Source organism: Lepisma saccharinum, unplaced genomic scaffold (assembly GCF_977018435.1).
Source record: "Lepisma saccharinum unplaced genomic scaffold, izLepSacc3.1 HAP1_SCAFFOLD_508, whole genome shotgun sequence".
Lineage (NCBI taxonomy): Eukaryota > Metazoa > Arthropoda > Insecta > Zygentoma > Lepismatidae > Lepisma > Lepisma saccharinum.
Genome location: NW_028143193.1, coordinates 121,720 through 145,038, shown reverse-complemented (window position 1 = coordinate 145,038; position 23,319 = coordinate 121,720). Strand labels below are relative to the sequence as shown.

The following is a 23,319-nucleotide window of genomic DNA, read 5'->3' as shown; positions in this document are numbered from 1 at the left end:
AAACAATATCAGTTTTTTAATATTGCGTTTTAGTGTACTTGACGAAAGACAATATTTAAGACTCAAACTTAGATATGAAATGAGAATCCTACAAAAATAAATCATAAAGAACAACAAAAATTACACAAAATTATTTCACTATCTAATCAGGGCTGTACTGTTTTTCCTTCTGCGGCCTTCCCCCATCTGACATCAAACTTTACAACTCCATCCATTTCGAAAAAAGGGCTTCAGAAACATGACTATCAGGGCAGGTGGTGTGGGTCAGCAGATGAAATGCAAGAAAGATCTGGAGATATGAGTATTTTATTTATATTACCTCTCACACCCTCCCAGAGAAGGAACGTTTCTAGATTTTACAACTGTGCCGAAGTGTCAACAAATTTCAAGTCATTCATGTTTGACATAGTAGTGCGTATGGTTTCCATTTAAAATTTTGCCACGATAAACGGAAATAATGTAGATACAGTTGACGTCAAGGGTTCTATGTAGAGTTAGTGTTGACGGTGGTGTCACGGAGTGTGTTTGTGACATAGTCCAAGTTGTGTGTACCAGTGGCGGCGGTGACCTTAAATGTAGCTCGTCTATGAACCAGGTGTAAAATATAGAAACTGATTGCGAGGAGGAGTATGTTTCATGTTCATCTTCTGACCCAGGTGACAGATCATCTCTGCTGTTAGATCCAGGTGAGTGGCCGTCAGTTTTAAAAAGTTCAGAATTTGATTCAATCATTCAAAAGGGCTCCATTCACATCATAAATCACGATACCAATAGTGATAATTGATACTTTTCACTTGGACATTATATGTGTGTACTCGAAGAGAAAAGATAAGATTTTCTGTTTTTGTTGTAAGCTCTTTGGGAAGAAGGGTGAGGGCATGTTGGCAAATGGAGGCTGCGATGATATATCATGATATATCAGAAAGTCAAATCCAATGCCTAGGGCCTCCCCGATGACACAGTGGTAGCATCGTCGCCTTGTAATCAAGGGGTCCCGGGTTTGATACCTGGTGGAGGCACACAGTGGTTCGGATTCCACTTAAACTGTAGGTCCAGTTCCAATTAGCCTTACAGTGAATAAAGTGGACTTAAGACACCAAAACAATCAATCAATCAATCAATCAAATTCAATGTCTTAAAAATGGATGGAATGTGAATTGAGAGTGCAGAAAAACATAACTATTGATGAGCAACAGGGAGTGTTGATTTCACAAAAATAGCAGCACTAGAGTGACGTCTTGAAAGGTATACTGTATGTCATTAAGAATATGGCATAGCATAATCTTGCATTACGTGGCCTGAGGCATAAATTATTCACATAACGATTAATAATAATTACTATTATTATTATTCAATTTGTGTTCCTTAGTCTGAAGTACAGGTTTTCTAGAAAATCATAATGTAAACACTATTACATTTTCATTTTGTTTTCATTCTGATGTACGTCATTTCCTTATAATCCAGGGGTTCCCGGTTTGATACCAGGTAGAGGCATGGCACAGTGGTTCGGATCTCACTTTAAACTGTAGGTCCAGTACCGATAAGCCTCTCTGGGCATAGAGTGAATTTAAAACAAATCAATCAATAAGATGTACCACTACCTAGTATGACTTTCATTATATTTAATTGCAAAATCGGAAATGTTCAATATCATATTGTTACTTTAAATAAAAAGTAGCAATATTGGTTGTTTGGTTGATTTGGTGTTTCAAGTCCACTTTATGCACAGTAAGGCTAATCGTGACTGGACCTACAGTTTAAAGTGGGATCCAAAACACTATGTGCCTCCATCCGATACCGAACCTGGGATCCCTGATTACAAGATGACGATGCTACCACTGCGCCATCGGGGAGGCCCCAGTAAGCAATATTTAATCATAACCAATAACATAATTGTAAATATTTTCTTTTCATTGAATTGTGACACTGAAGTGAATTTGCACTTTTTCCATGAAATAATATTTATCATATTTCATTCTTTGTCTTTTCTTTTCCTTGGTAAATTTCTTAAACATTTCCAGTGTTAAAAAAAACAATATATGTTAATTATTTTTGATACAAATATTTGGAACACTATATGTAATAGCTACATTAATTATGATTTCAGTAATTTTGGATATGTTTAAGTATGTCAAAATAAGATACGAATGCGAGCTATGTCAGATTAGTTACTTAATTGGAAGCACCAGCATCCTACAAACTCATAAAAAATGCGCACAAACTATATTTTTCTCTAGTGCAGTGTCCCCTGGAGCCTGAGTGGTGAATGCCTGAGTTGCCACCCCCTAGAGTGGTTGTCTTGATCCCTTTTCCGTATTTAGTTCCTTTTCTGGCAGAAAAAATACGTACCAACAACAAAGGTAAATTTACAGTCCATGGCTGCGAACACACAGGATGAAATATTTTCTTTCTAGGGCTTGTATCGCTAAAATAAGGTCTCAATCAGCAGTCATTAAGAAAAACTGGTTTTGACAAATTTTAAATTTTATTGGTGCTAAACGGTGGTACTGCGAACGTGCACTACAATAGGTAATAATTACACAATTCTAACAACCAGGTTGGTGTTAGTAGTTGTAGTTGTAGCTGGTGGGTCTGCCAGCGAGGCTACTTTGTGAATTTTGGGCAGTACGTAAAAAGTGGGTGTTGGGTATTCTGGAATGAGAATGGCTATGGTGGAGGCTGTGAGGCCTCAGGGGGAGGGGGCTCAGGTGTGGATGAAGTCCTGGATTTCGCCCAATCTCTTCTCCAATTTACAAAACTTTCACACACATTTTTCATTCAGGGATTTTTCTCAATAATTATCTTATGGTTATTAAAGTGGCAGATGGTATACAAAGCCAGACCTCTGACTCACGGCGTTCTAAAACAATATAACTTAATCACAAGCACTTCTAACTTATATGAGGAAGATTCATGCTCATTAGATCCAAAACTTATATAGTCAGTAAATTTCCCCTAAATTACCAAAATGCATCACCTGTGTGTGAGGAAAATGGTGAACCATGATGGTCCCATGACAAATTCCATTGATGAAACATGGAATGTGCAGAAAAAAAAATATAACGTTATTACTCCAAATAGAGATTTCTTTATTCTGCATTATAATGGTGGTTTATAGTTATTAAACATCATGATATATTCGAGAAAAAAAATATCTCAGCACGGTGTTTGTAGTTGTACTACAAGGCATGTTGTAAAGCTGCAATTCTCAGCTAATGCTAAAGAGTTAGGTTGCCACATTAACGATTTCTGGACTTAAAAAATTTTAGAGCAATAAGATTGTTTTTGAGAAGTGGATATGAGCAGATCTGATTGATTGATTTGTTTTATTTTACTTCACTTTTTGTGCGACTTTTGGATAATTTGCGAAAATGGTAATGAGTGATGATATGGATGAATGGACACTTACAAACATTCATGCCCTGGCCAGGATTCAAACCTGGGACCTTTGGCAGCGTACCATGATTTGATAACCTCTCTGCCACGGGGGCTGGCATGAGTAGAATCGGAATGCAGCCTAGAATGAGATAATTCCTATTGGTCATGTGTGTCACGGCAATCAAGTAAAGTAAAGGAGCTATTAAGAATTCTGCAACTTCTCTGCACTAGGAAACCTTCTATTAACATTTATTTATTGCAAGTCAGGTAAATGCTATAACACACAATGTATCTGTAGTATGATTCCTTGAATGTCTTGGAAGAATTGGCATTTGTTGTGAATGATTTGTTACATGCTCAGTACAAACATGGCCTCTCTCCTGCATAAATTGCAGAATGTTGTCTCAGATATCTCTTTTGTGTAAATGATTTGTTACAAGTTGAACATACGAAAGGTATTTCAACACTATGAATTTTTTAATGTTCTTCAATGTTGCATGTTGAACACACAAAGCAATTGTCTCCAGAATGAATTTTCAAATGTTGTCAAAGAACACCTTTCCGTGCAAATTATTTGTTACATGTTGAAAGTCCATAGGGTTTATCTCCAGAATGAATTATTGAATGTCGTGTAAGAATTCCTTTCCATGCAAATGATTTGTTACAAGTTGAACACACATGGGGTTTATTTCCAGTATGAATAATTGAATGTTGTCTAAGGTCTTGTTTCCGGGAAAATGATTTGTTACAAGTTGAACACACATAGGGTTTATCTGCAGTATGAATTATTGAATGTCGTGTAAGAATTCCTTTCCTTGCAAATGATTTGTTACAAGTTGAACACACATGGGGTCTATTTCCAGTATGAATAATTAAATGTTCTCTAAGGATTTGTTTCCTTGAAAATGATTTGTTACAAGTTGAACACACATAGGGTTTATTTCCAGTATGAATAATTAAATGTTCTCCAAGGTCTTGTTTCCGTGCAAATGATTTGTTACAAGTTGAACACACAAAGGATTTATCTGCAGTATGAGTTACTAAATGTCGTCTAAGATATTCCTTATTTGCAAATGATTTGTTACACGTTGAACACACATAGGGTTTGCTTTCAGTATGAATAATTGAATGCTGTCTAAGGTTTCCTCTACGTGCAAATGATTTGCTACAAGTTGAACACAGATGTGGTTTACTTCCAGTATGAATAATTGAATGCTGTCTAAGGTTTCCTCTACGTGCAAATGATTTGTTACAAGTTGAACACACATAGGGTTTGCTTTCAGTATGAATAATTGAATGATCTCTAAGATCTTGTTTCCGTGCAAATGATTTGTTACAAGTTGAACACACAAAGGATTTATCTGCTGTATGTGATACTAAATGTCGTCTAAGATATACCTTTTGTGCAAATGCTTTGTTACACATTGAACACACATGGGGTTTATTTCCAGTATGAATAATTGAATGTTCTCTAAGGTCTTGTTTCCGTGGAAATGATTTGTTACAAGTTGAACACACATAGGATTTACCTGCAGTATGAGTTACTAAATGTCGTCTAAAATATTCCTTATTTGCAAATGATTTCTTACAGGTTGAACACACAAAAGATTTTCCACTACTGTGCTTTCGCATGTGAACCACAAGTTCACATTTCTGAACAAACAAATTGCTGCCATCTTTGCAAACAGTAGAGTTTGAAGATTTAATATATTCTGTTTCCCTTGTAGATTCTAAATTAGTTTCACTACTCTTTGTCCCAGAGCAGAGTGTTGTAGGCAGTATTGAGCTGCATATAGGAGATTTAATTGGTAGCGATTGGGATCCAGAGTTCTTATTTGCACCAAAGTTAGTCTCCCTAAGATATGGATCCTTATCATTATCCATTTTTATCTGTGGAAATTCACTTCTAATCGATGGACATTCCAGTGATAACCTGAAAGAAGATGGACGTGTGTAAGAAAATTTACACAAATATTTCAGAAAAATGAGTTACATTTAACATACTCAGCTTTAAACAATTTACTACAGTTTTCTCTAAGCATATTACCAATTAGCAACTACACTGCATTTGCTCTAGTGTTTGATATGCTACTAGTGAAGAATAAAACATTAATTACAAGTAATAGTACTCCTTGTGAAACAATAAAAGTAACTTCAAGTACTGTGTACCAGTGATTAGAACGCTACATTTTAAAAGTGTTTTGCTGCAGCTCTGGCTACTCATCCAAAAATGTAGCTTCGCTACAGCTAGAGATACATTTGCCAAAAAGTAGCTCACTATGCTATTCATGTGCACTACTCCCTACTTTTATGCTACTTCTGCATAAGAAAAAAAACTTGAAACAACCAAATGGGTATTCAAAAGCCTCTCCTAGTATGGTAGCGGTACTTACTGGAAAATATATAGTTATTTATCATAATTCCCGTAATTCGTTAGATGTATGCTCTAACATTGCAGATACTGAGGGGAGGGGGGGTGATTCTTTGGTACAGCTAAATGAGAAACAGGTGGAGCAATGAAGACACAATGGAAATTTTGTCACCTTGTAATGAAAGGTTCGATACCTGGCAGAGGCACTAGTGATTTGGATTCAGTCTTGATTAGCTTATCTGTGTATAAAGTGGAATCAAAACAAAAACTAGGAAAGAAGCCTAGTTGGGAGGATGGATCCTCCTGATCCTCCATTCCCCACACTGCTTATCATCATCATTATTCACCATTCTTCCTCATTCTCACAATTAGCCAAAAGTGGAAAAAGCGACTCTAGGTAACAGAATAACAAAATAAACCATTCATCCTCATTGTCATGATTGGCAAAATTGCAGAAAAGCAACGAAAATGTAGAAGAAATACATACATTTTGAAACTGTATATTAACTCAAGAAAATTATCGTTTCTGCAGAAAAGTCAAAAACTTGTACATACTTTTTACAATATCATAAATCATATTGAGGAAACTCATGTGTAAACCTGAGTGTTCTAAACATATTGCAATTTTTAAATTTATGAACAAATATTATGACAAAAATAATTGTAATTCCAGAAACTATATGTCTATCATTCTTGTAACAATAATAATTTCTTGCTAGTTAGATCTTATGTATTAACAATGATCAATGCTGTTACCGTAGCTACTGAGCAATGCTTTGTCATTGTCCATCCATTGATCCCTTGTTTTTGACTGCAAGATGTGTTTTACACAGTAATTTATGACGTTTACCTGTCTCTTACAGCATGGATATCCACAGGATTTGTTCCTGGGGTGGTGCAAATGAGGCATTTTTCTCCCCAAAATAGCGATCGCCATGAACACTCGAAAAATTCAGTTTCAATTTTCCATATTTATACACATATTAGGTTCTGGCTCATATTTTATATATTTTAGTTATTTTTACATATTATTTCCATATTTCAGAACACTTCTCAACATATACTCCATATTCGTGCAATAACTACATGTCCTTGTGTAACTGAAAGAGTTGGGTGAATTTCTTGCAAATAAATATAGTATGTGACAGGCATTTGCCCATTCATTGAATTCTAGAGAATTCTCGCATTGCTTTTAAACAAAATATCCTTTTATGTCCACACATGAAACCAAAAAATACATGCAAATTTCAATATTGATTGATTGATTTGGTGTTCTAAGTCCACTTTGTGCACAGTAAGACTAATACTAACAGAATTAAATCTAACACTTTTAACAAACATAGAATAAGTATCAGCAATCAAGCACCTTAAACACATGTTATTCACCTTCACCAGAATTCGTACCACAGTAAGGTCACTGATGTGAGAACAACAATCTAAAATACAACACATAATAAGTATCAATGAAGTATGGCCTGATAATACGATTACACAATATATTGGGAAAGGAAAGGCAGTCCCATTATTCTATAATTATACCTCGTGTGTATGTGTGTGTGTGTGTGGGTGCATGTTTATCTTATGTAGTAGTTGTGGTGTGTTTGTGTTTATATTGTGTTATAGTTGTGATGTGTTTGTGTGTGTCTTGTGTAGTAGTTATGCTGTCTAATGTGTTTGTGTTTGTCTTGTGTAGTAATTGTGCTGTCTAATATGTTTGTGTTTGTCTTGTGTAGTAGTTCCTCCATTCATATTAGGGGTTAGGCGTAGAGCTGACAACTCTGCACTGTAAAAAGACATGACAAGAAACAGAAATACAAGGCCATGGATGTTCCCAAGGTAAAATATTCCAGAGGTAAAATAGTCCCCCGCTCGGATCTCTGGGTGGGGACTACTTTGGGAGGTCCCTGGACTAAAGATAAGATCTACATTAGGAATAAGGATATTAAATTAGGCACCTGGAATGTTCTGAGCCTTTACCGGCCTGGGGCATCTCAGTGTACAGTTAATGAGATAGTGAAGTATAAATTAGATGTAGTAGCTGTCCAGGAAGTTAGGTGGCCAGGAGAAGGGAATTGTAAAACTAAGAATTATACTTTTTTCTATGGTGGTACTGAAAATCATAATTTTGGAACAGGTTTTTTCATAAATAATAGAATTATCTCGGCTCTTAAAACAGTAGAATTTATTAATGATAGGATATCATATGCAGTTTTACAGGGTAGGTGGTGTAAAATTATTTTAATAAACATACATGCACCAACGGAAGATAAAGATGATAATACACTGCTCAAAATAATTAGGGGATCAGGCAAAAATAAGTAGGGGATCAGACCAGATATGTTGTCAGCGCCTGTATGAGCTACAATCAGCTGCTAAAGCCCCATAAACGAAGGTTCCAGTGCCTTAAACATGATGTAACCTTTGCAATGGTGATATCAAAGGGTAGAGGGGAGGAGTGTGTGCGTGCAGGTGTTGTATGCTAGTCGTCTCTGGTTAGCGATACTGTTCAGTTGGGGAAGGCAAAGGTTCAGGTGAGAATGGCAATGCCACACCAACGTGATTTATCGGAAGCTATGGCTTGGAGAGCCATAGGAAGGATTGAAGCTGGGCAGTCAGAATCCCAGGTAGCACACGCCATTGGAGTGTCGAAAAGTGTAATTTCCAGACTATGGAATCGTTTTGAAACAGCAGGAAGTGTTCGCAGAAGACAAGGCCAAGGCCGTCCACGAGCAACAACATCGAGGGAGGACCGTTATCTCTTAATCACAGCCCGTCGGAACAGGGGGCAGAATGCAACGCTACTGCAATGTGCCTGGCAAACAGCAACGGGATGCAGAGTGTCATCGCAAACTGTCCGGAATCGTCTTCATGAGGGTGGCCTCTATGCACGTAGGCCCATGGAGTATGTTCCATTAACGTTACAACACCGTACAGCTCGTAGAAACTAGGCGGAGGAACATCGTGGTTGGGGACATGCCGAATGGAGGTCCGTTCTGTTCTCTGATGAGTCGCGATTCAGTGTGGAACCTGACAATCGACGTGCTCTCATCTGGAGGGAACGCGGAACACGAAACAACCCAGCTTTTGTGCATGAACGCTCCCGATATGGTGGCGGTGTACTGATGGTGTGGGCAGGAATCAGTATTGGTGGACATTCGGACCTGCACATCATCCGCGATGGCACCTTGACAACTCAAAGGTATAGAGACGAGATCCTCCGACCTTATGTCGTGCCTTATGCTGGTGCCATTGTTGATTCTTTCCGTTTCATGGATGATAATGCTCGTCCATGCCGAGCTGGGTTGGGGAACGACATGCTGGACCAGGAGGGTATCGAGCATCTGCCCTTGCCAGCTTGCTCTCCAGGCTTAAATTCAATCGAGCACATCTGGGAAGCACTAGGCCGACAAGTTGCAGCTCGATCAGCACCTCCCACAACTTGGGCAGAGCTGGAAATTGCCCTTCTGGCAGAGTGGCGACGTATCCCCCAACAGCTCATTGATTCCATGCCACGCAGGTGTGCAGCAATATTGGCTGTTAGGGGAGACCATACACCATACTAGAGGAGAGTTGCTGTAGTGTTTGTGTCTGTTTTTGTGCTTTTTTGTGTGCTGTCCTACTGATGCTCTAATTGTCATATCAAGTCACATGTCATTAATGTCATTAACATCAGGTATGATGGCAGCATATCTTGCTGTAACTAATCTCAGAATGAAATAAAGGCTCTGGTATTAGTATGCCTACATGAGTTTTGATATCTGGTCTGATCCCCTACTTATTTCTGCCTGATCCCCTAATTATTTTGAGCAGTGTACTAAAGATGATTTTTATGCAGAGTTAGAACAGGTCTTTGATAAATTTTCTCAGTATGATATGAAAATTCTGTTAGGTGACTGTAATCCACAGATTGGCAAAGAAGAGATATTTAAACCCACGATTGGTAAAGAAAGTCTTCATGAATTAAGTAATGATAATGGTATAAGATTGATTACTTTTGCAACCTCAAAGAATTTAATTGTGAAAAGTACCACTTTTAAACATAAAGATATCCATAAATATACCTGGTCTTCTCCAGATGGTAAAACTCATAATCAGATAGATCATATTCTCATTGATAAGAGAAGGCATACTAGTATAATTGACGTTCGTACACATAGAGGTGCTGACTGTGCCAGTGACCATTATTTAGTAATTGCTAAATTAAGAGAAAGACTCTCTGTGATAAATCATAAGCAACAAAATCTAAAAGTTCTAAAATTTGATACAGGAAAGTTTGCTGATGAAATAATTAAGAAAGATTACCAAATTAAACTGTCAAATAGATTTGATGTTTTGCAGGATTTAAATGATGATGAAAATATAAATGAAACAGACGTAAATAAGAATTGGGAGCACATACGTAATGCAATAGAATCAGCAGCTAAAGAAAGTATAGGATACCATAAACCGAAAAAAAGTAAGCCATGGTTTGATAATGAATGTCATAATCTAATAGAAATAAGAAATCAGGTTAGACTTAGGTAGTTAAATAACTCTGATGATACAAATCTAAACAATTATAATAGAATAAAGCGAGAAGTTAACCGCACGTTTAGAAGTAAAAAAAAGAGATTACTTGAAAAGCAAAATTAACGAAATTGAAACAAACAGCAAAAATAAAAATATCAGAGATTTATATAAAGGTATAAATGAATTTAGAAAGGGGTGGCAACCTAAAGTAAACTTGATAAAAAATAAAGACGGTGATTTTCTAGCTGACCCAAGCGATATTCTAAATAGATGGAAGAACTACTTTAATGACCTTTTAAATGTCCATGTAGGAGATAAATCAGAAGTAAATGAAGTCCACACAGCAGAACCTTTAGTTCCAGAACCTAACTTGACTGAAGTTAAAGATGCTATTAAAAGGCTAAAGAATAACAAAGCACCTGGCATTGATTTAATACCAGCTGAGTTAATTAAATATGGTGGAAATTCATTAATATGTCAAATTCATAAATTAATTTGTTTAATATGGAATAAAGAAGAAATCCCTCAACAGTGGAAAGAATCCATAATTGTTCCTGTGTTTAAAAAAGGTGATAAAATGAACTGCAGTAATTACCGTGGAATTTCTCTACTCTCAACAACATACAAAATATTGTCTAACATTCTTTTAACAAGACTAACCCCATATGCTAATGAAATTATAGGTGATTATCAATGTGGATTTAAACATAACTAATCAACTACAGATCAAATTTTTCACATCAGACAGACACTTGAAAAAAAGTGGGAATATAATCAAAATGTCCATCAGCTATTCATTGATTTCAAAAAAGCATATGATTCGGTGGAAAGAGATAAATTACATAATATATTAGTAGAGTTTGGAATACCTAAGAAGCTTGTTAGTATGATAAAAATATGCACCAGTGAAACAGAAAGTAAAATTCGTGTGGGTATTAATATGTCTGACAAATTTACAATTCATGATGGGTTAAAACAAGGAGATGCATTATCTCCATTGCTCTTTAATTTTGCCTTAGAATATGCTGTTAGGAAGGTAAAAGAAACTAAAGAAGGACTAAAATTAAATGGTGTGACTCAGTTGTTAGCATATGCAGATGATGTAGACTTACTGGGGGATGATGTGAATACAATTAAGAATAATGCTAAAATATTTTTCAAAACTGCTAAAGAGATAGGTTTGGAAGTTAACAAAGAGAAAACTAAATATATGCTTACAGGCCGAAACCAAGTGTTGGGTAATAATCAAAATCTAATTATTGATAACAACTCATTTGAACCAGTTTCCAAATTCAAATACTTAGGAGTAATATTAACAAATGAAAATTCTATTAAAGAGGAAATAAAAAGTAGGCTTAATTCAGGAAATGCATGTTACTTCTCTCTTCATAAACTTTTGTCTTCTCGTTTAATATCTAAGAAACTAAAAGTTAAAATATACAAAACAGTAATTTTGCCTGTAGTATTATATGGGTGTGAAACTTGTTCCCTTACATTGAAAGAGGAACATAAATTGAAAGTATTTGAAAATAAGATCCTTAGGAAAATCTTTGGACCTAAAAGGGATGAGGAGACAGGTGAGTGGAGAAGGTTACATAATTTAGAACTACATAATTTGAACTCATGTCCAGATATTATTAGAATAATTAAATCAAGAAGACTTAGGTGGGCAGGCCATGTGGCACGAATCGGAAAGGAAAGAGGAATTTACAGGATTCTTGTTTGGAAACCAGATGGTAAGAGACCTGTAGGAAGGCCAAGACGAAGATGGAGGGACAACGTTGAGATGGACCTAAAGGAAATCGGTAGGGATGGGAAAGAGTATATAGATCTTGCTCAAGATAGGGACAGATGGAAGGCCTGTGTTGCTGCAGCCATGAACCTTCGGGTTTAAGAAGGCTAGAGAGTTAGTTAGTTAGTTAGTTAGTCCAGCCCAAATTTTAACTTTTTGCGGGTACTGTGTGCGATGCTCTCTCATCCAGTGGGGATTCTCTGTGGCCCGATACCTCATGTTATGCCGGTTGACAGATCCGCTTAACTCAAAGGTAGCTTCATCGGAGAAACAAGTCCACCACAGAAATTGATTATTTCTGTCGAATCGCAGCATCATTTCCTCTCAGTATTCAAGTCTACGATCATAGTAGTCTCCGATGAGTTCTTGCACTAGTTTTATTTTGCACGGATGATACCGATGCAACTTCACAATTCTAAGGATAGATGTTTTACTTACTTCGGTTTGTTGAGCTACTTTTTGACTCGAAGTATGGGCGTTTTCTTGGAAATGCTTTAGAACTTCCAAAGATTTATCGTCGTTTGTAGCAGTTTTAGGTCTTCCACATCGTGGTTCATCCCTGACTGCTTCAGTTCTTTCGAAGTGATCAATGGTTCGATAAACAGTAGATTTTGAAATAGGTGCACGATTCGGGAACATATTGTTGAATAAATGTGCAACGTCTCCGTATGATCGTTCCCTATCACCAAACCCCCGCATCATGAGAACTGTTATCCTTTCCCTCTCTGACAATGACATCGTTGACAGAATACGAACAGTAATGGATTTTCTATTTTTTCGTAGACCTATTAATAATCCAGTACGATTCCCCCCTTCGTGAGTTGCAAAGAATGCACACAGGGTTACTGAAACTAAATTTGACCGCCCACTTTCACATTCTCTAAGATCTCACCTCTTACACAATGATCGCCTTAAGCACGCGACCTTCACCGTGGTAGATTACAGACAGCTCCTCACACCGAACCGACCTGGTGGCACGATGAGTAAGCCCACTGTGTGTGTATCATTGTTGGTTGGGAACTGCTCATGCAGTGAACTGCCAACGCACGTCAAGGTAATCGCATGCCCGCATAGAGTCACCAGATGGTAGACCAGTCACCTTTGAGCAGCCATATGGGAGCGTGGAAGAAAAACAAATCGGGCCGTGACGTAAACAATGAACAATTCAAACGTTTATGCTTTTCGACGTTGGGAATGGAGAAAAGGTGGTGGTGAGTGGGTAATTAAGTTCTGGCCACCACAGAGGCGAGGGGACTCACCTAAAACAAGCACCCTGATTGGAACAAAATACTACTACGTCCACGTCGTTGTTCCTGGGTTACGCAAAATGTAGTACAGAAACCCGGTTATTTTCTTACGTAGAATCCGATTCTACAATACAAAATGGGGGCTTCCATTTCAAATTTCACAGATGCCCCCACCCCCACCCCCAAGGGGGAGGGGTGGGGAATCAAGTGTGATATCATTGAATAGCTTTCTTTCACTTATTAAACACGTATTTTTTCGTTTTCCGATTCAATGTGTATTTCTCACGATTTATGACCATTCCGGGACTTTTGGACCACCCGGTATAATCTTAACACATTTAATTTATTAATTATTACTATATTGGATTGAAAGTAATTAATTCCTTTGCCGGAGTGGTCTTCCTAAAGAAGATTCTACGAGGAACAGCATGAATATCAATGCAATATATTCAGATATATGGCCCAATCAAGAGTGCAAAATTTATAATGACATGTTTATTATTCTGATATAATTTTACATGTGATACAGATAACATATAAACATTAAAAAAAGAACACTGTACTCGTTATTTTTTTTAAAAAAAAAAAGAGAAGGTAATGGAAATTTCCATAAGAACTCAAGATATTGTAAAAATATATATTTCTTTTAGAACTGAATTTGAAAATTCAAGTGCCTGGTGAAAATTTTCAGACACTATGGCAACTGGGTGCCCTGTATTTTTCTACCCCTGATGAAAGTATTATGGTATTCATTTGAAAATACTGCATGCACTCACCTTTCTGTCTCTGCAGTTAGACAGTCATCTTCAACTAGGAATTCACTCTTCACATCTTCAGAATCTACTTTAACTTTGTCACTCTCATTACTTTTGAATGCAACAGCACCATAATGTGCAATATCGTCACTCGTATCCAAATCCTTACTATCCTCTGGCAAAAATTCACTCATTCCAGCATTAGAGTGCAAATATATGTGAAAGTAGCTACCAGCAACATTCCCTGGTTCATCAATTTTCATTTGTTCCTCTTTTGGTTCAGATTTATTAACTGATGATAAAGATGGCTGCCAAGTGTTTTCATTTGACTCTTCACGAGGAGGAATATCTTGGGACTCACTCTTTATTGAACACGTCATGAGGTCAGGATCTAGCTTCAGTAGTGAGGGCAAAGCGACAGACTCCATCTGCGATGATGAGGGTGACACTTGAAATCTGAAAAGATATTTTACACACAAACTTCAGATGGTGTTGAAAGTGAAGACAAATTACAATAACACACACACTTTTGAAAGAGAAGATGTCAACTGGCAATCAAGCTGAGGATTTTAGAAATATGCATCACATTCATGGATTGCTTTCACTGTTTATCATCTACTTCGAGGGTGGATTAAAATCATTATTTTTATATAAAAAATACTTTGTTTTTTTTATTCAAATCATTTTTTTTTTAAAACCCCATTTGAAATTGCTTGCATGGCTTGTGGCACCATACATTAAAATATATGTTTTTTATATAGCAAGGCTTTATCTAGTAAACAGCCCTGTAAAATATTTAAACAGTTTGATTAAGACAATAAAAAAATATATGTAAATACACATTTTTCTGTTTCTGATACTGTATATATGAACCTACTATGGAAATGTTTGTTAAGTTTGTTAATGATACTCTAATAAATTCAGTGAATATTCTTCCAGTGAAAGTGAAACATCCTGGATGTACTCTATAATTGTAACTTAAGATATACGAGGGTCACTATTTATATTTTGAGCCTTGGCAACACTGATTGAAGTTAGGCGTGATTTGACGTTTGCACGGAATCGTCTGGCATTATTGACCATAACGTACTTCAAATGTTTTGTCAATAGCTTGATTTCTATTGTTTATGTTGCCTTGGAGATTGCGCGACAACAATAAAATGGAATTAACTCGTGAACATTTTCATGCGATGATTTTTTACGATTTTCGACGTGGATTATCAAGACAAGAGTGCATCGATCAACTTACTTCCACATTTGGCGATGAAGCCCCATCCTTTGCCACTGTGAAACGCTGGTATAACGAATTTAATCGTGGCCGCCATTCCCTCACCGACGAGATTCGCGAAGGTCGTCCAAAATCAGTTGTTGTTCAAGAAAACATTGATGCTGTGCAAAACCTAATACTGCAAGATCGTCATGTGACATACTGTGAGATTGAGGCAACCATAGGCATTAGTTCCACCAGCATATAGGCCTATAAAATATTACATGATCATTTAGCTGTGAGAAAGGTATGTTCTCGTTGGATCCCACACAATTTGACAAAAACTCAAAGAGACGTTCGCGTCAATTGGTGCAAACAAATGCTCAATAAATACGATCGTGGTGCTTCAAAAGACGTATATAAGATTGTAACAGGTGACGAATCATGGATATATGCATATGAGCTGGAACGTAAACAGCAGTCGACTGTATGGGTGTTTCAAGATGAACCCAATCAAACAAAAGTTGTTTGCGCTCGAAGCACATCGAAACAAATGGTCGCCTGTTTTTTCGGGAAAACTGGTCATGTGGCAACTGTGCCTTTAGAGGAACGTAGAACGGTCAACTCTGAATGGTACACAACAATTTGTTTGCCAGAGGTCTTCGGTCAAATACAGATAACAAAAAAATGCTGTCGGATCATTCTTCATCAAGACAATGCCAGCTGTCACACATCTCGTCTAACAACCGACTTTATGAACAGTCAAAAAATCGAATTGATGGGTCATCTGCCATACAGTCCTGATTTGGCACCTAATGTCTTCTTCTTGTTCCCGAATGTCAAGAATAAATTGCGTGGACAACGATTTTCGTCAGCGGAAGACGCCGTTGATGCGTTCAAAAACCATATTATGGAGGTGTCTCAAGAAGATTGGAAAAACTGCTTTGACAAATGGTTCGAACGAATGCAAAAGTGTATTGACCATAAAGGAGAATATTTCGAAAAACAATAAAGCAGTTTTCAATGCCAAATTGCTGTTTTTTTATTGTTAGGCTCAAAATATAAATAGCCACCCTCGTATTTATAGTCTTTGTAGCTGAATCTGGGCATTTTTTAAATCATAGTTTGAAAAATATCACCTGCCATGTTTATTTACAATTTAATGATAATGACAGTATTTCCAGTTTAACATAATTAGTATATTTTTCTACAGAAAATGTTTGCTATTTTTGCTCAAAAATTTATTGAAATTTAAATCAAGAGAAATGTAAGTGCATTTACATTTCCTTTTCTATGAGCTTCCCACCATCAGTACATATATTTTGTTTCCATTCTTTTCCTTTTTTAGAGCCTAATAAACACCATTAAATGATTACTACTAGTAGGAGATGTGAGGAGATGGAAAAAAATAGACGGAAGGAACAAGAGACACGGATAAGAGTGTGGAAATTGAAGGATAACATGATAAAAGAGAAATATCAAGAAATATTGCGAACAAAAGTGCCAAGAGATGAACCCAAAGGGGTAGAAACAATGTACAAGATTTAAACCAGAATTAATAGAGGCAGCTGAAAAGGTATGTGGTAGGACAAGCAAGAAATGAAAGAAGAAATGAAAGAAGAAAGAAACACCATGGTGGAATGGAAGAAGTAGAGAGGTAGTGGAAAACAAAAATGATGCATGTAGAAAATGGTTTAAATTTAAATCACAAAATGAACGAAAAGAGAACGTGGAAGACAAGAAAGAGGCAAGAACAGTAGTAAAGGAGGAAAGCAGAAAGTAGATGGAAGAATGGGCCAAAGTGCTAGAAGAAGATGCAGATGGGAACAAGAAAGTATTGTATGGATTAGCGAGAGAAAGGGGGGTAAGGGATAAAAGGGAAACATTGTAGAAAAGGATGAAGAAATAAGGAGAATGTGGACATATCATTTTGAGAAATTGCTGAACGTGAAAAAAGGAAATGAAACATGAAGGAAAAAGAAAACCGGAATGAAAAATGAATCTCACATAAAAAGAAGTGGAGGAAGCTCTGACGAGAGGTAGAGCACCTAGAGTAGATCAAGCACCAGTGGAAATGATACTAGGAGCAGGAGTGATTGGTGTGCAGTGGCTGGATAGAGCATTGAAAGCAGTGTGGCAAGAGAGAGAAATGCCAAGAGATTGGACAAAGGGACTAATAGTTCTCATATTCAAGAAGGGTGACAGAAAGGAATGTATAAACTACAGAGAAATAATACTTAGTGCCACTTAGTAAAGGTGTATGAGAAAATATTAGAGAAAATAATACAGGAAGTAATAGAGAAACAAAAGAAAGATGCAGGCAGTGAAGAGGAAATTTTTAAGGAGTTTGGGGAAGACTAGAAGGGATAGAATGAGGAGATCCCACAGACAGTGGGTGTGGTGAAGCTTCAGGACAAGATAGATCAGGCACAGATGAGATGGTTCGGACACATGAAGAAGATGGATGCAGAAAGACGACCAATAAGAGCTTACCATGTACAAGGAGTGGGAATAAGGCCAAGGGCGACACCAAGATGTCAGTGGAAAGAGCAGATAGCGGACAGAGTTAGAAGAATAGGACAAGATTGGAACGCCGTGGAAAGAGAGGAGTTGTGGAAGACCAGGAAAAAATGGAGAAGCTTGACTTCTATGCCGACCCAGCCAGAGGTAGGAAACGGCGAAAAGTGATTCTGATATCTACAAAATCCTTATGTACATTACTACAAAGTATTTGAAGTGATTTTTTTTTTTAAAAATCATGTGATTTAAATCGTTATATAGATCAACCTGATTTAAATAAATTCACCTTGTCTACTTCAATATTATTTGTACCTTCTGATTTCACAGAATAATGGAAAATAAAACTATCTGAAATTAAACTCTGATCTGAGACACCATTCTTAATCTTCCAAACAAACATAAAGAATATAAAAATTGCTAGAAGGAAGTAATCCTTCCAATCATCTAGATTTGGGTTCAAATTCAGTACTATCTTCTGAATGTGTACCCTGTAAATAGCTATTATAAAGAAATTTTAAAAAATGGGTTTGTACGTGGGTTGTTCAATAAAGTGTAGCGTCAACCTACTTCATATCAAACAGCATGATGCATATCTGTTTACTACATAAGGGTCATTCCATGTCAAATCAACCAATAAAAAAATATTTTTGAACCTTTAGGATTCAGATTTTTAAGATTCTTCGTTTATTCATAGTACCTATCAAGAGGACGAAAACAGCCAAATTTAATATTTTTTGGGCTCATAGTTTTATGCTACCACTGCAGATTTCAAAATTTGACTACCAACAGTGCAACATTTTATAATGGTATCTTTTTGAATTTGATTTAATTGATTGATTGATTTGCTTCATTACACTTTGCTTTTATGCTACTTTTGGCTAATTTGTGAAGATGGGGATAAGTTATGATATGATGAATTGATGAATGGACACTCGCATTCATGCCCAGGCCAGGATTCGAATCGAGGACCCCTGGCATTGTAGCGTGATGTGCTAACTACTACACTCTTGAGGTCAGCTATTCCAATTCAGATGATGCAGAAAACACAACGAAGCACATGCTGTACTTGCTATTTATTTTTAATGAACTGTACTTGGAAATTCAAGTACAGGTGAAGATTTTCAGGCACTCTGTATGTGTCAACCTTTGGCCTGGATCATTGTAAAGGTTTATGTATTGTAATTAGAAATAATATGGATGCTAGATTCTGTTAATGGCGTCAAGTTGTGTTTGGGTAATGTCAGGTAACTAAAATGAGCCTCATCATTTGCAAGGTAACTCAGCTGTGCAGGGGCAGGGCCTTGCTGACTTGGAACCGAGATGAACACAACTTACACAGGCTGAGTACAGTGTATCTTGGTATATATTCCTTCTGGTCCAAGTGGCATGATAATGGCCTTTTCCTAATTTGAAGTTTTTCAAGCATATTTTTCTTGTTGGTTAAAGTTGTGATATTATTGGTAGAAGGACTCAGGGGCCATATGGAATATATGCTGTTACATTAAACTCAGGAAATACTTCTCTGACCAACAGACACATTTTTAACATTTTACATATTCTATTCATTAGACATTACCTATTTGCAGGAGCGTAACTAACACATTCTGCCCCCCACCCTCACCTTTACCTTCAGTTACATTCATTTAAAAAAAAGCTCACTTTTTTAAAAATATTAATACACACCTACGTTTATCTGTATTAGGTACATTCGAATGTGAATGTATACCATGCAAAAACTGGCACGAAAGGTTAAGACAACAGACAAACTTTACACGAGTTTTAAGAAGTAAGTCGTACCTCGCTAACAAGTCTATGATGTTGAGAAAATATTGCAGAAGTACTTTGTACATTTGTCACAACTTCTCAATGTCCCAGCAGAGCCAAATTACAAGTAGATAATGTTATTAATACATCTAAAATTCTTTTAATGGTTTTACACTTCTTATCCATACTTTGTTGCAACATTATTAGAACATATTTTACATATTTATGATTTTTGCAGGCTCTATATCATACATAATGCATTCAAGATGTCAGTTCGGAATATTTCCTGTTCTTTGATTGTTTGATTATTTTTGATATTAACTTTTATAAGAATATATTTTTTGTTTTGTTTATTTTTACAAATCATTAATTTTGCTGTTACACCATTCAAACCTATCAGGAAACAACCTGCATGGTTCACAATAAATAGCATCTAATAAAGATGAATAACATAAACAAAATCTCTCTATTTTCTGTCTGGCTTAGTGCCAGTGTAATAATAATCGGAGGTGAAATATCACCCATCTTTCCAGAAAGGTAGTTGTGTTTTACTTGGTTTGGATGATAAAAATTGAAGCTGTAAATACAAACCAATATTGGGATTCACAAAGTCAAAATTTCACTTGTTGCACCTCTTGCAATGACCACATGATTTAAACTACTTGCAAATGAAGTATTTCGTCTAATCTGATAGTTCACTTTATACTTTTCTAGTAATTAACATTTTCTGTTTCTGTTTCTAGGGGCAAAAAAATATTTTAAAATATATCTTAACTCCAAAAGGAAAACTTTCTTAATTTATCATTCTTAATGCACCCCCACCCCCTTTGCACCATGGGGGTTGGAGGGTTGTTATTTACGCCACCGCCTACTTCCATTTTCACTATTATTAACAAGTGAGAATTGAAAATGTATTTGTTTTACCTTTCAGAATATCAGCCAATTTTCAATGAAACTTTGCATAGTTGTAAGGACTGTAATACTTGTAAATACTACATTTTCTCATTCACTTTGGTCTATTGTGGTGGCCACAGAGGCATACTATACAACTTTTCTGGAATGTCTGGAGTAGCAACGCGCAGAGGGGAAAGCTTGTGGGCGGGGCCAGACTAAGTGGGGAAGGGTGCGGGATGAAAGCAACGAAAGCTGTGCCATATAACGGCCGTACAGCAAAACGCTTTCTGCTGCCAATTTCTTTTTATTCTCAACAATGGCCAGTGCAGGGGTGCCCACAGGGGGGTTTCATGACACGCCTGCATCATGGAATTTTTTGGGGGGGGACAAAATTTTATACCCATTCTACATATCTTCACACAAAAATGGGGGGATCGTATTGTTTGATTGACTTGTTATTGATTTTTAGTTTTGGTCATTATGTATAGTTTTTCTACCTACCTGTGGATGAACGCGGTGATAGGTTTGAAATGAAACACTACCTCTTATGCCTTTAGAATCGGTTTGGATGGAGGGGGGCATGGTATTCGCATTAATACAAGGTTAGTCAAGCAGACAAACTGTGCAGAATAAGGTTGACTACCAATGGCAGTGAGCCTAAAGCTAAAGTATCTAAAGTAAACATATATTGCTTAAATATGTCTGTATTACACCGTGTTGCAAAAACAGGGGGATTCCCCCCCCACAACCTTCGACGGAAGTCAATTCTAGGGTAGCAAGGGGACAAACTTTGACGGCCAAGGGCAGGCACATATCCAGAGGGGAGGCTTAGGGGGCTCGAGCCCCCCCCCCCCGAAAGTTTTAGATTTACACTAGATAAAATGAGGTTTTTTGTTTCTTGTGTGAAATAAAATAATGTTACAATCATTTAAGGAGAGAAATAATTATCGAGGCAAGACGGAGAATGTTCCGTAACCCTGTTATTGATAATAGCACGTATCCAAGATGGGGCACAGGGGGCTCGACCCTCTCCCAAGCAAATTTTTCAGTTTACGTTAGATAAAATTAGGTTTTTGGCTTCTTAAATAATGTGAAAATAATGTAAGGAGAGAAATAATTATCGAGGCAAGACGGAGCATGTTTTATACCCTTGTTATTGTTAATACCACGTATCTAAGGTGGGGATGAGGTGCCTCGAGCCCCCCCCCCTCGGGAAATGTTTCAATTTACACTAGATAAAATTAGATTTTTGGCGTCTTGAATAATGTGAAGATAATACATTTATAAATCTGAGAGAAATAATTATCGAGACAAGACGGAGAGTGTTCTATAACACTGCTATTGTCAATAGCATGTATCCAAGGTGGGAATCAGAAGGCTCGAGCCCCCCTTCAGGAATTTTTTTCTGTTTACACTAGATAAAATTAGGATTTTGGCTTCTTGAATAACGTGATGATAATTTGGGAGAAATAATTATCGAGACAAGACGGAGAATGTTCTATAACCCTGTTATTGTTAATAGCACGTATCCAAGCTGGGGTTGAGGTGGCTCGAGCCCCCCCCAGGATTTTTTTTTTTATTTTACACTAGATAAAATTAGGTTTTTGGCTTTTTGAATAATGTGACGATGATTTAAGGAGATAGACAATTATCGAGGCAAGACGAAGAATTTTCTTAACCCTGTTGTTGATAATATTGCACATAAACTTTTCTTGCGCTTTCGGTGTTGTCGCAGCGCACTTGAGCACTATGTAGAGACTTGTCAGCATTTGGTAGCTACACAAGAAAGATAGCACCACACGTAGGGCGATTCAATTTCTAATCTCTGGAAGGTGGGAGAGGGTACGTTCTTGAATGAGAGAAGGAGTCAACTAATGGCAATATTAACGAATCGTTTTATCTGCGGAACGTTCTAGCATATAATGAGGATATCAATACCCGGATTCAATTTTTCGGTTGATCTGTACAAAGAATCGGTTAATGAGATTTCAGAGGTAAGTGTGACAATTCATACAGTCGATTGGTGATCAGATCAGTCAGCGTCCTCTGGTTGCTTTATAAGATATAGTGATTCGAAAATGAAGACATTGACGACAGCAGAACTTCCGGGGCCTCAGTGTAATGCTAGTTCGGTTCGAGGGCCGAAGAGATCAAGGCCTCTCTCTCTCTCTCTCTCTCTCTCTCTAAAGTGATTATTTCAGCAATACCGGATATTGGGGTGGTTTATTAAAACAGAAATAAACTGCATAGATCAACTGAAAATCAAAGTTTTGAGTGATGATTTAGTTTTGCCAGAACAAAATTTCGTATATGCAGTCCGAGAATTTCATGGTATAAAAATACTTTTGTTTAAGCCTACTGGGTTCAAAACACATTCAAACACTTAACTACCATAAAGAGACTGCCGAAAATTTTATGAATGACGAGAAGAGAAAGCAAGAAGATGTTGCATATGTAGACATTTTAGGTGGAAATTGAAGGCTCTACCAGGACCCAAATCAGGGCTCTACCAACTGAGCCATCCTTGACTTCAACAGATTTTTCGATAAAATGTCTACATAGTACATGTCATGTGTATATCAAATCGTAAGGTGTTGCCTGTATAGTGAACAAGCACACAAAATATAGGAGAGAGAAGAAAACTGAGGAGCATTATCACCGGTTGAGGATATTTTTTTCTGTGGTCAACAAGAGCTACTACTTCGAGGTGACCATGACAGTGGCCTAATAAGGGAGATTTCACACTGTGTCGCCTGAAGATCAGGTTTGTGCGGCCTTTTGTGTAGCTATGGTGTGAAATGTTGCTGTTGGTTGGCCCATTCAAATCGACATGTATCACGTGTCCCTTCGGTTTGAAACCTTAAGTCTTGAAAATCCAAGTC

General features: G+C 37.0%; 1 protein-coding gene across 1 annotated transcript in view; it reads right to left on the bottom strand.

Moving 5' to 3' along the window:
• Positions 1-2,704: 2,704 nt before the first annotated feature.
• Positions 2,705-23,319, bottom strand: part of LOC145982974 (uncharacterized) — a 32,959-nt gene continuing 12,344 nt past the window's right edge. The window contains exons 2-3 of the mRNA XM_083116254.1: positions 14,074-14,508; positions 2,705-5,311 (exon numbers count right to left, since the gene is read on the bottom strand). Coding sequence (XP_082972380.1) covers positions 3,949-5,311; positions 14,074-14,480 — 1,770 coding nt within the window. The 5' untranslated portion in view covers positions 14,481-14,508 and the 3' untranslated portion in view covers positions 2,705-3,948. The remainder of the gene's footprint in view (positions 5,312-14,073; positions 14,509-23,319) is intronic.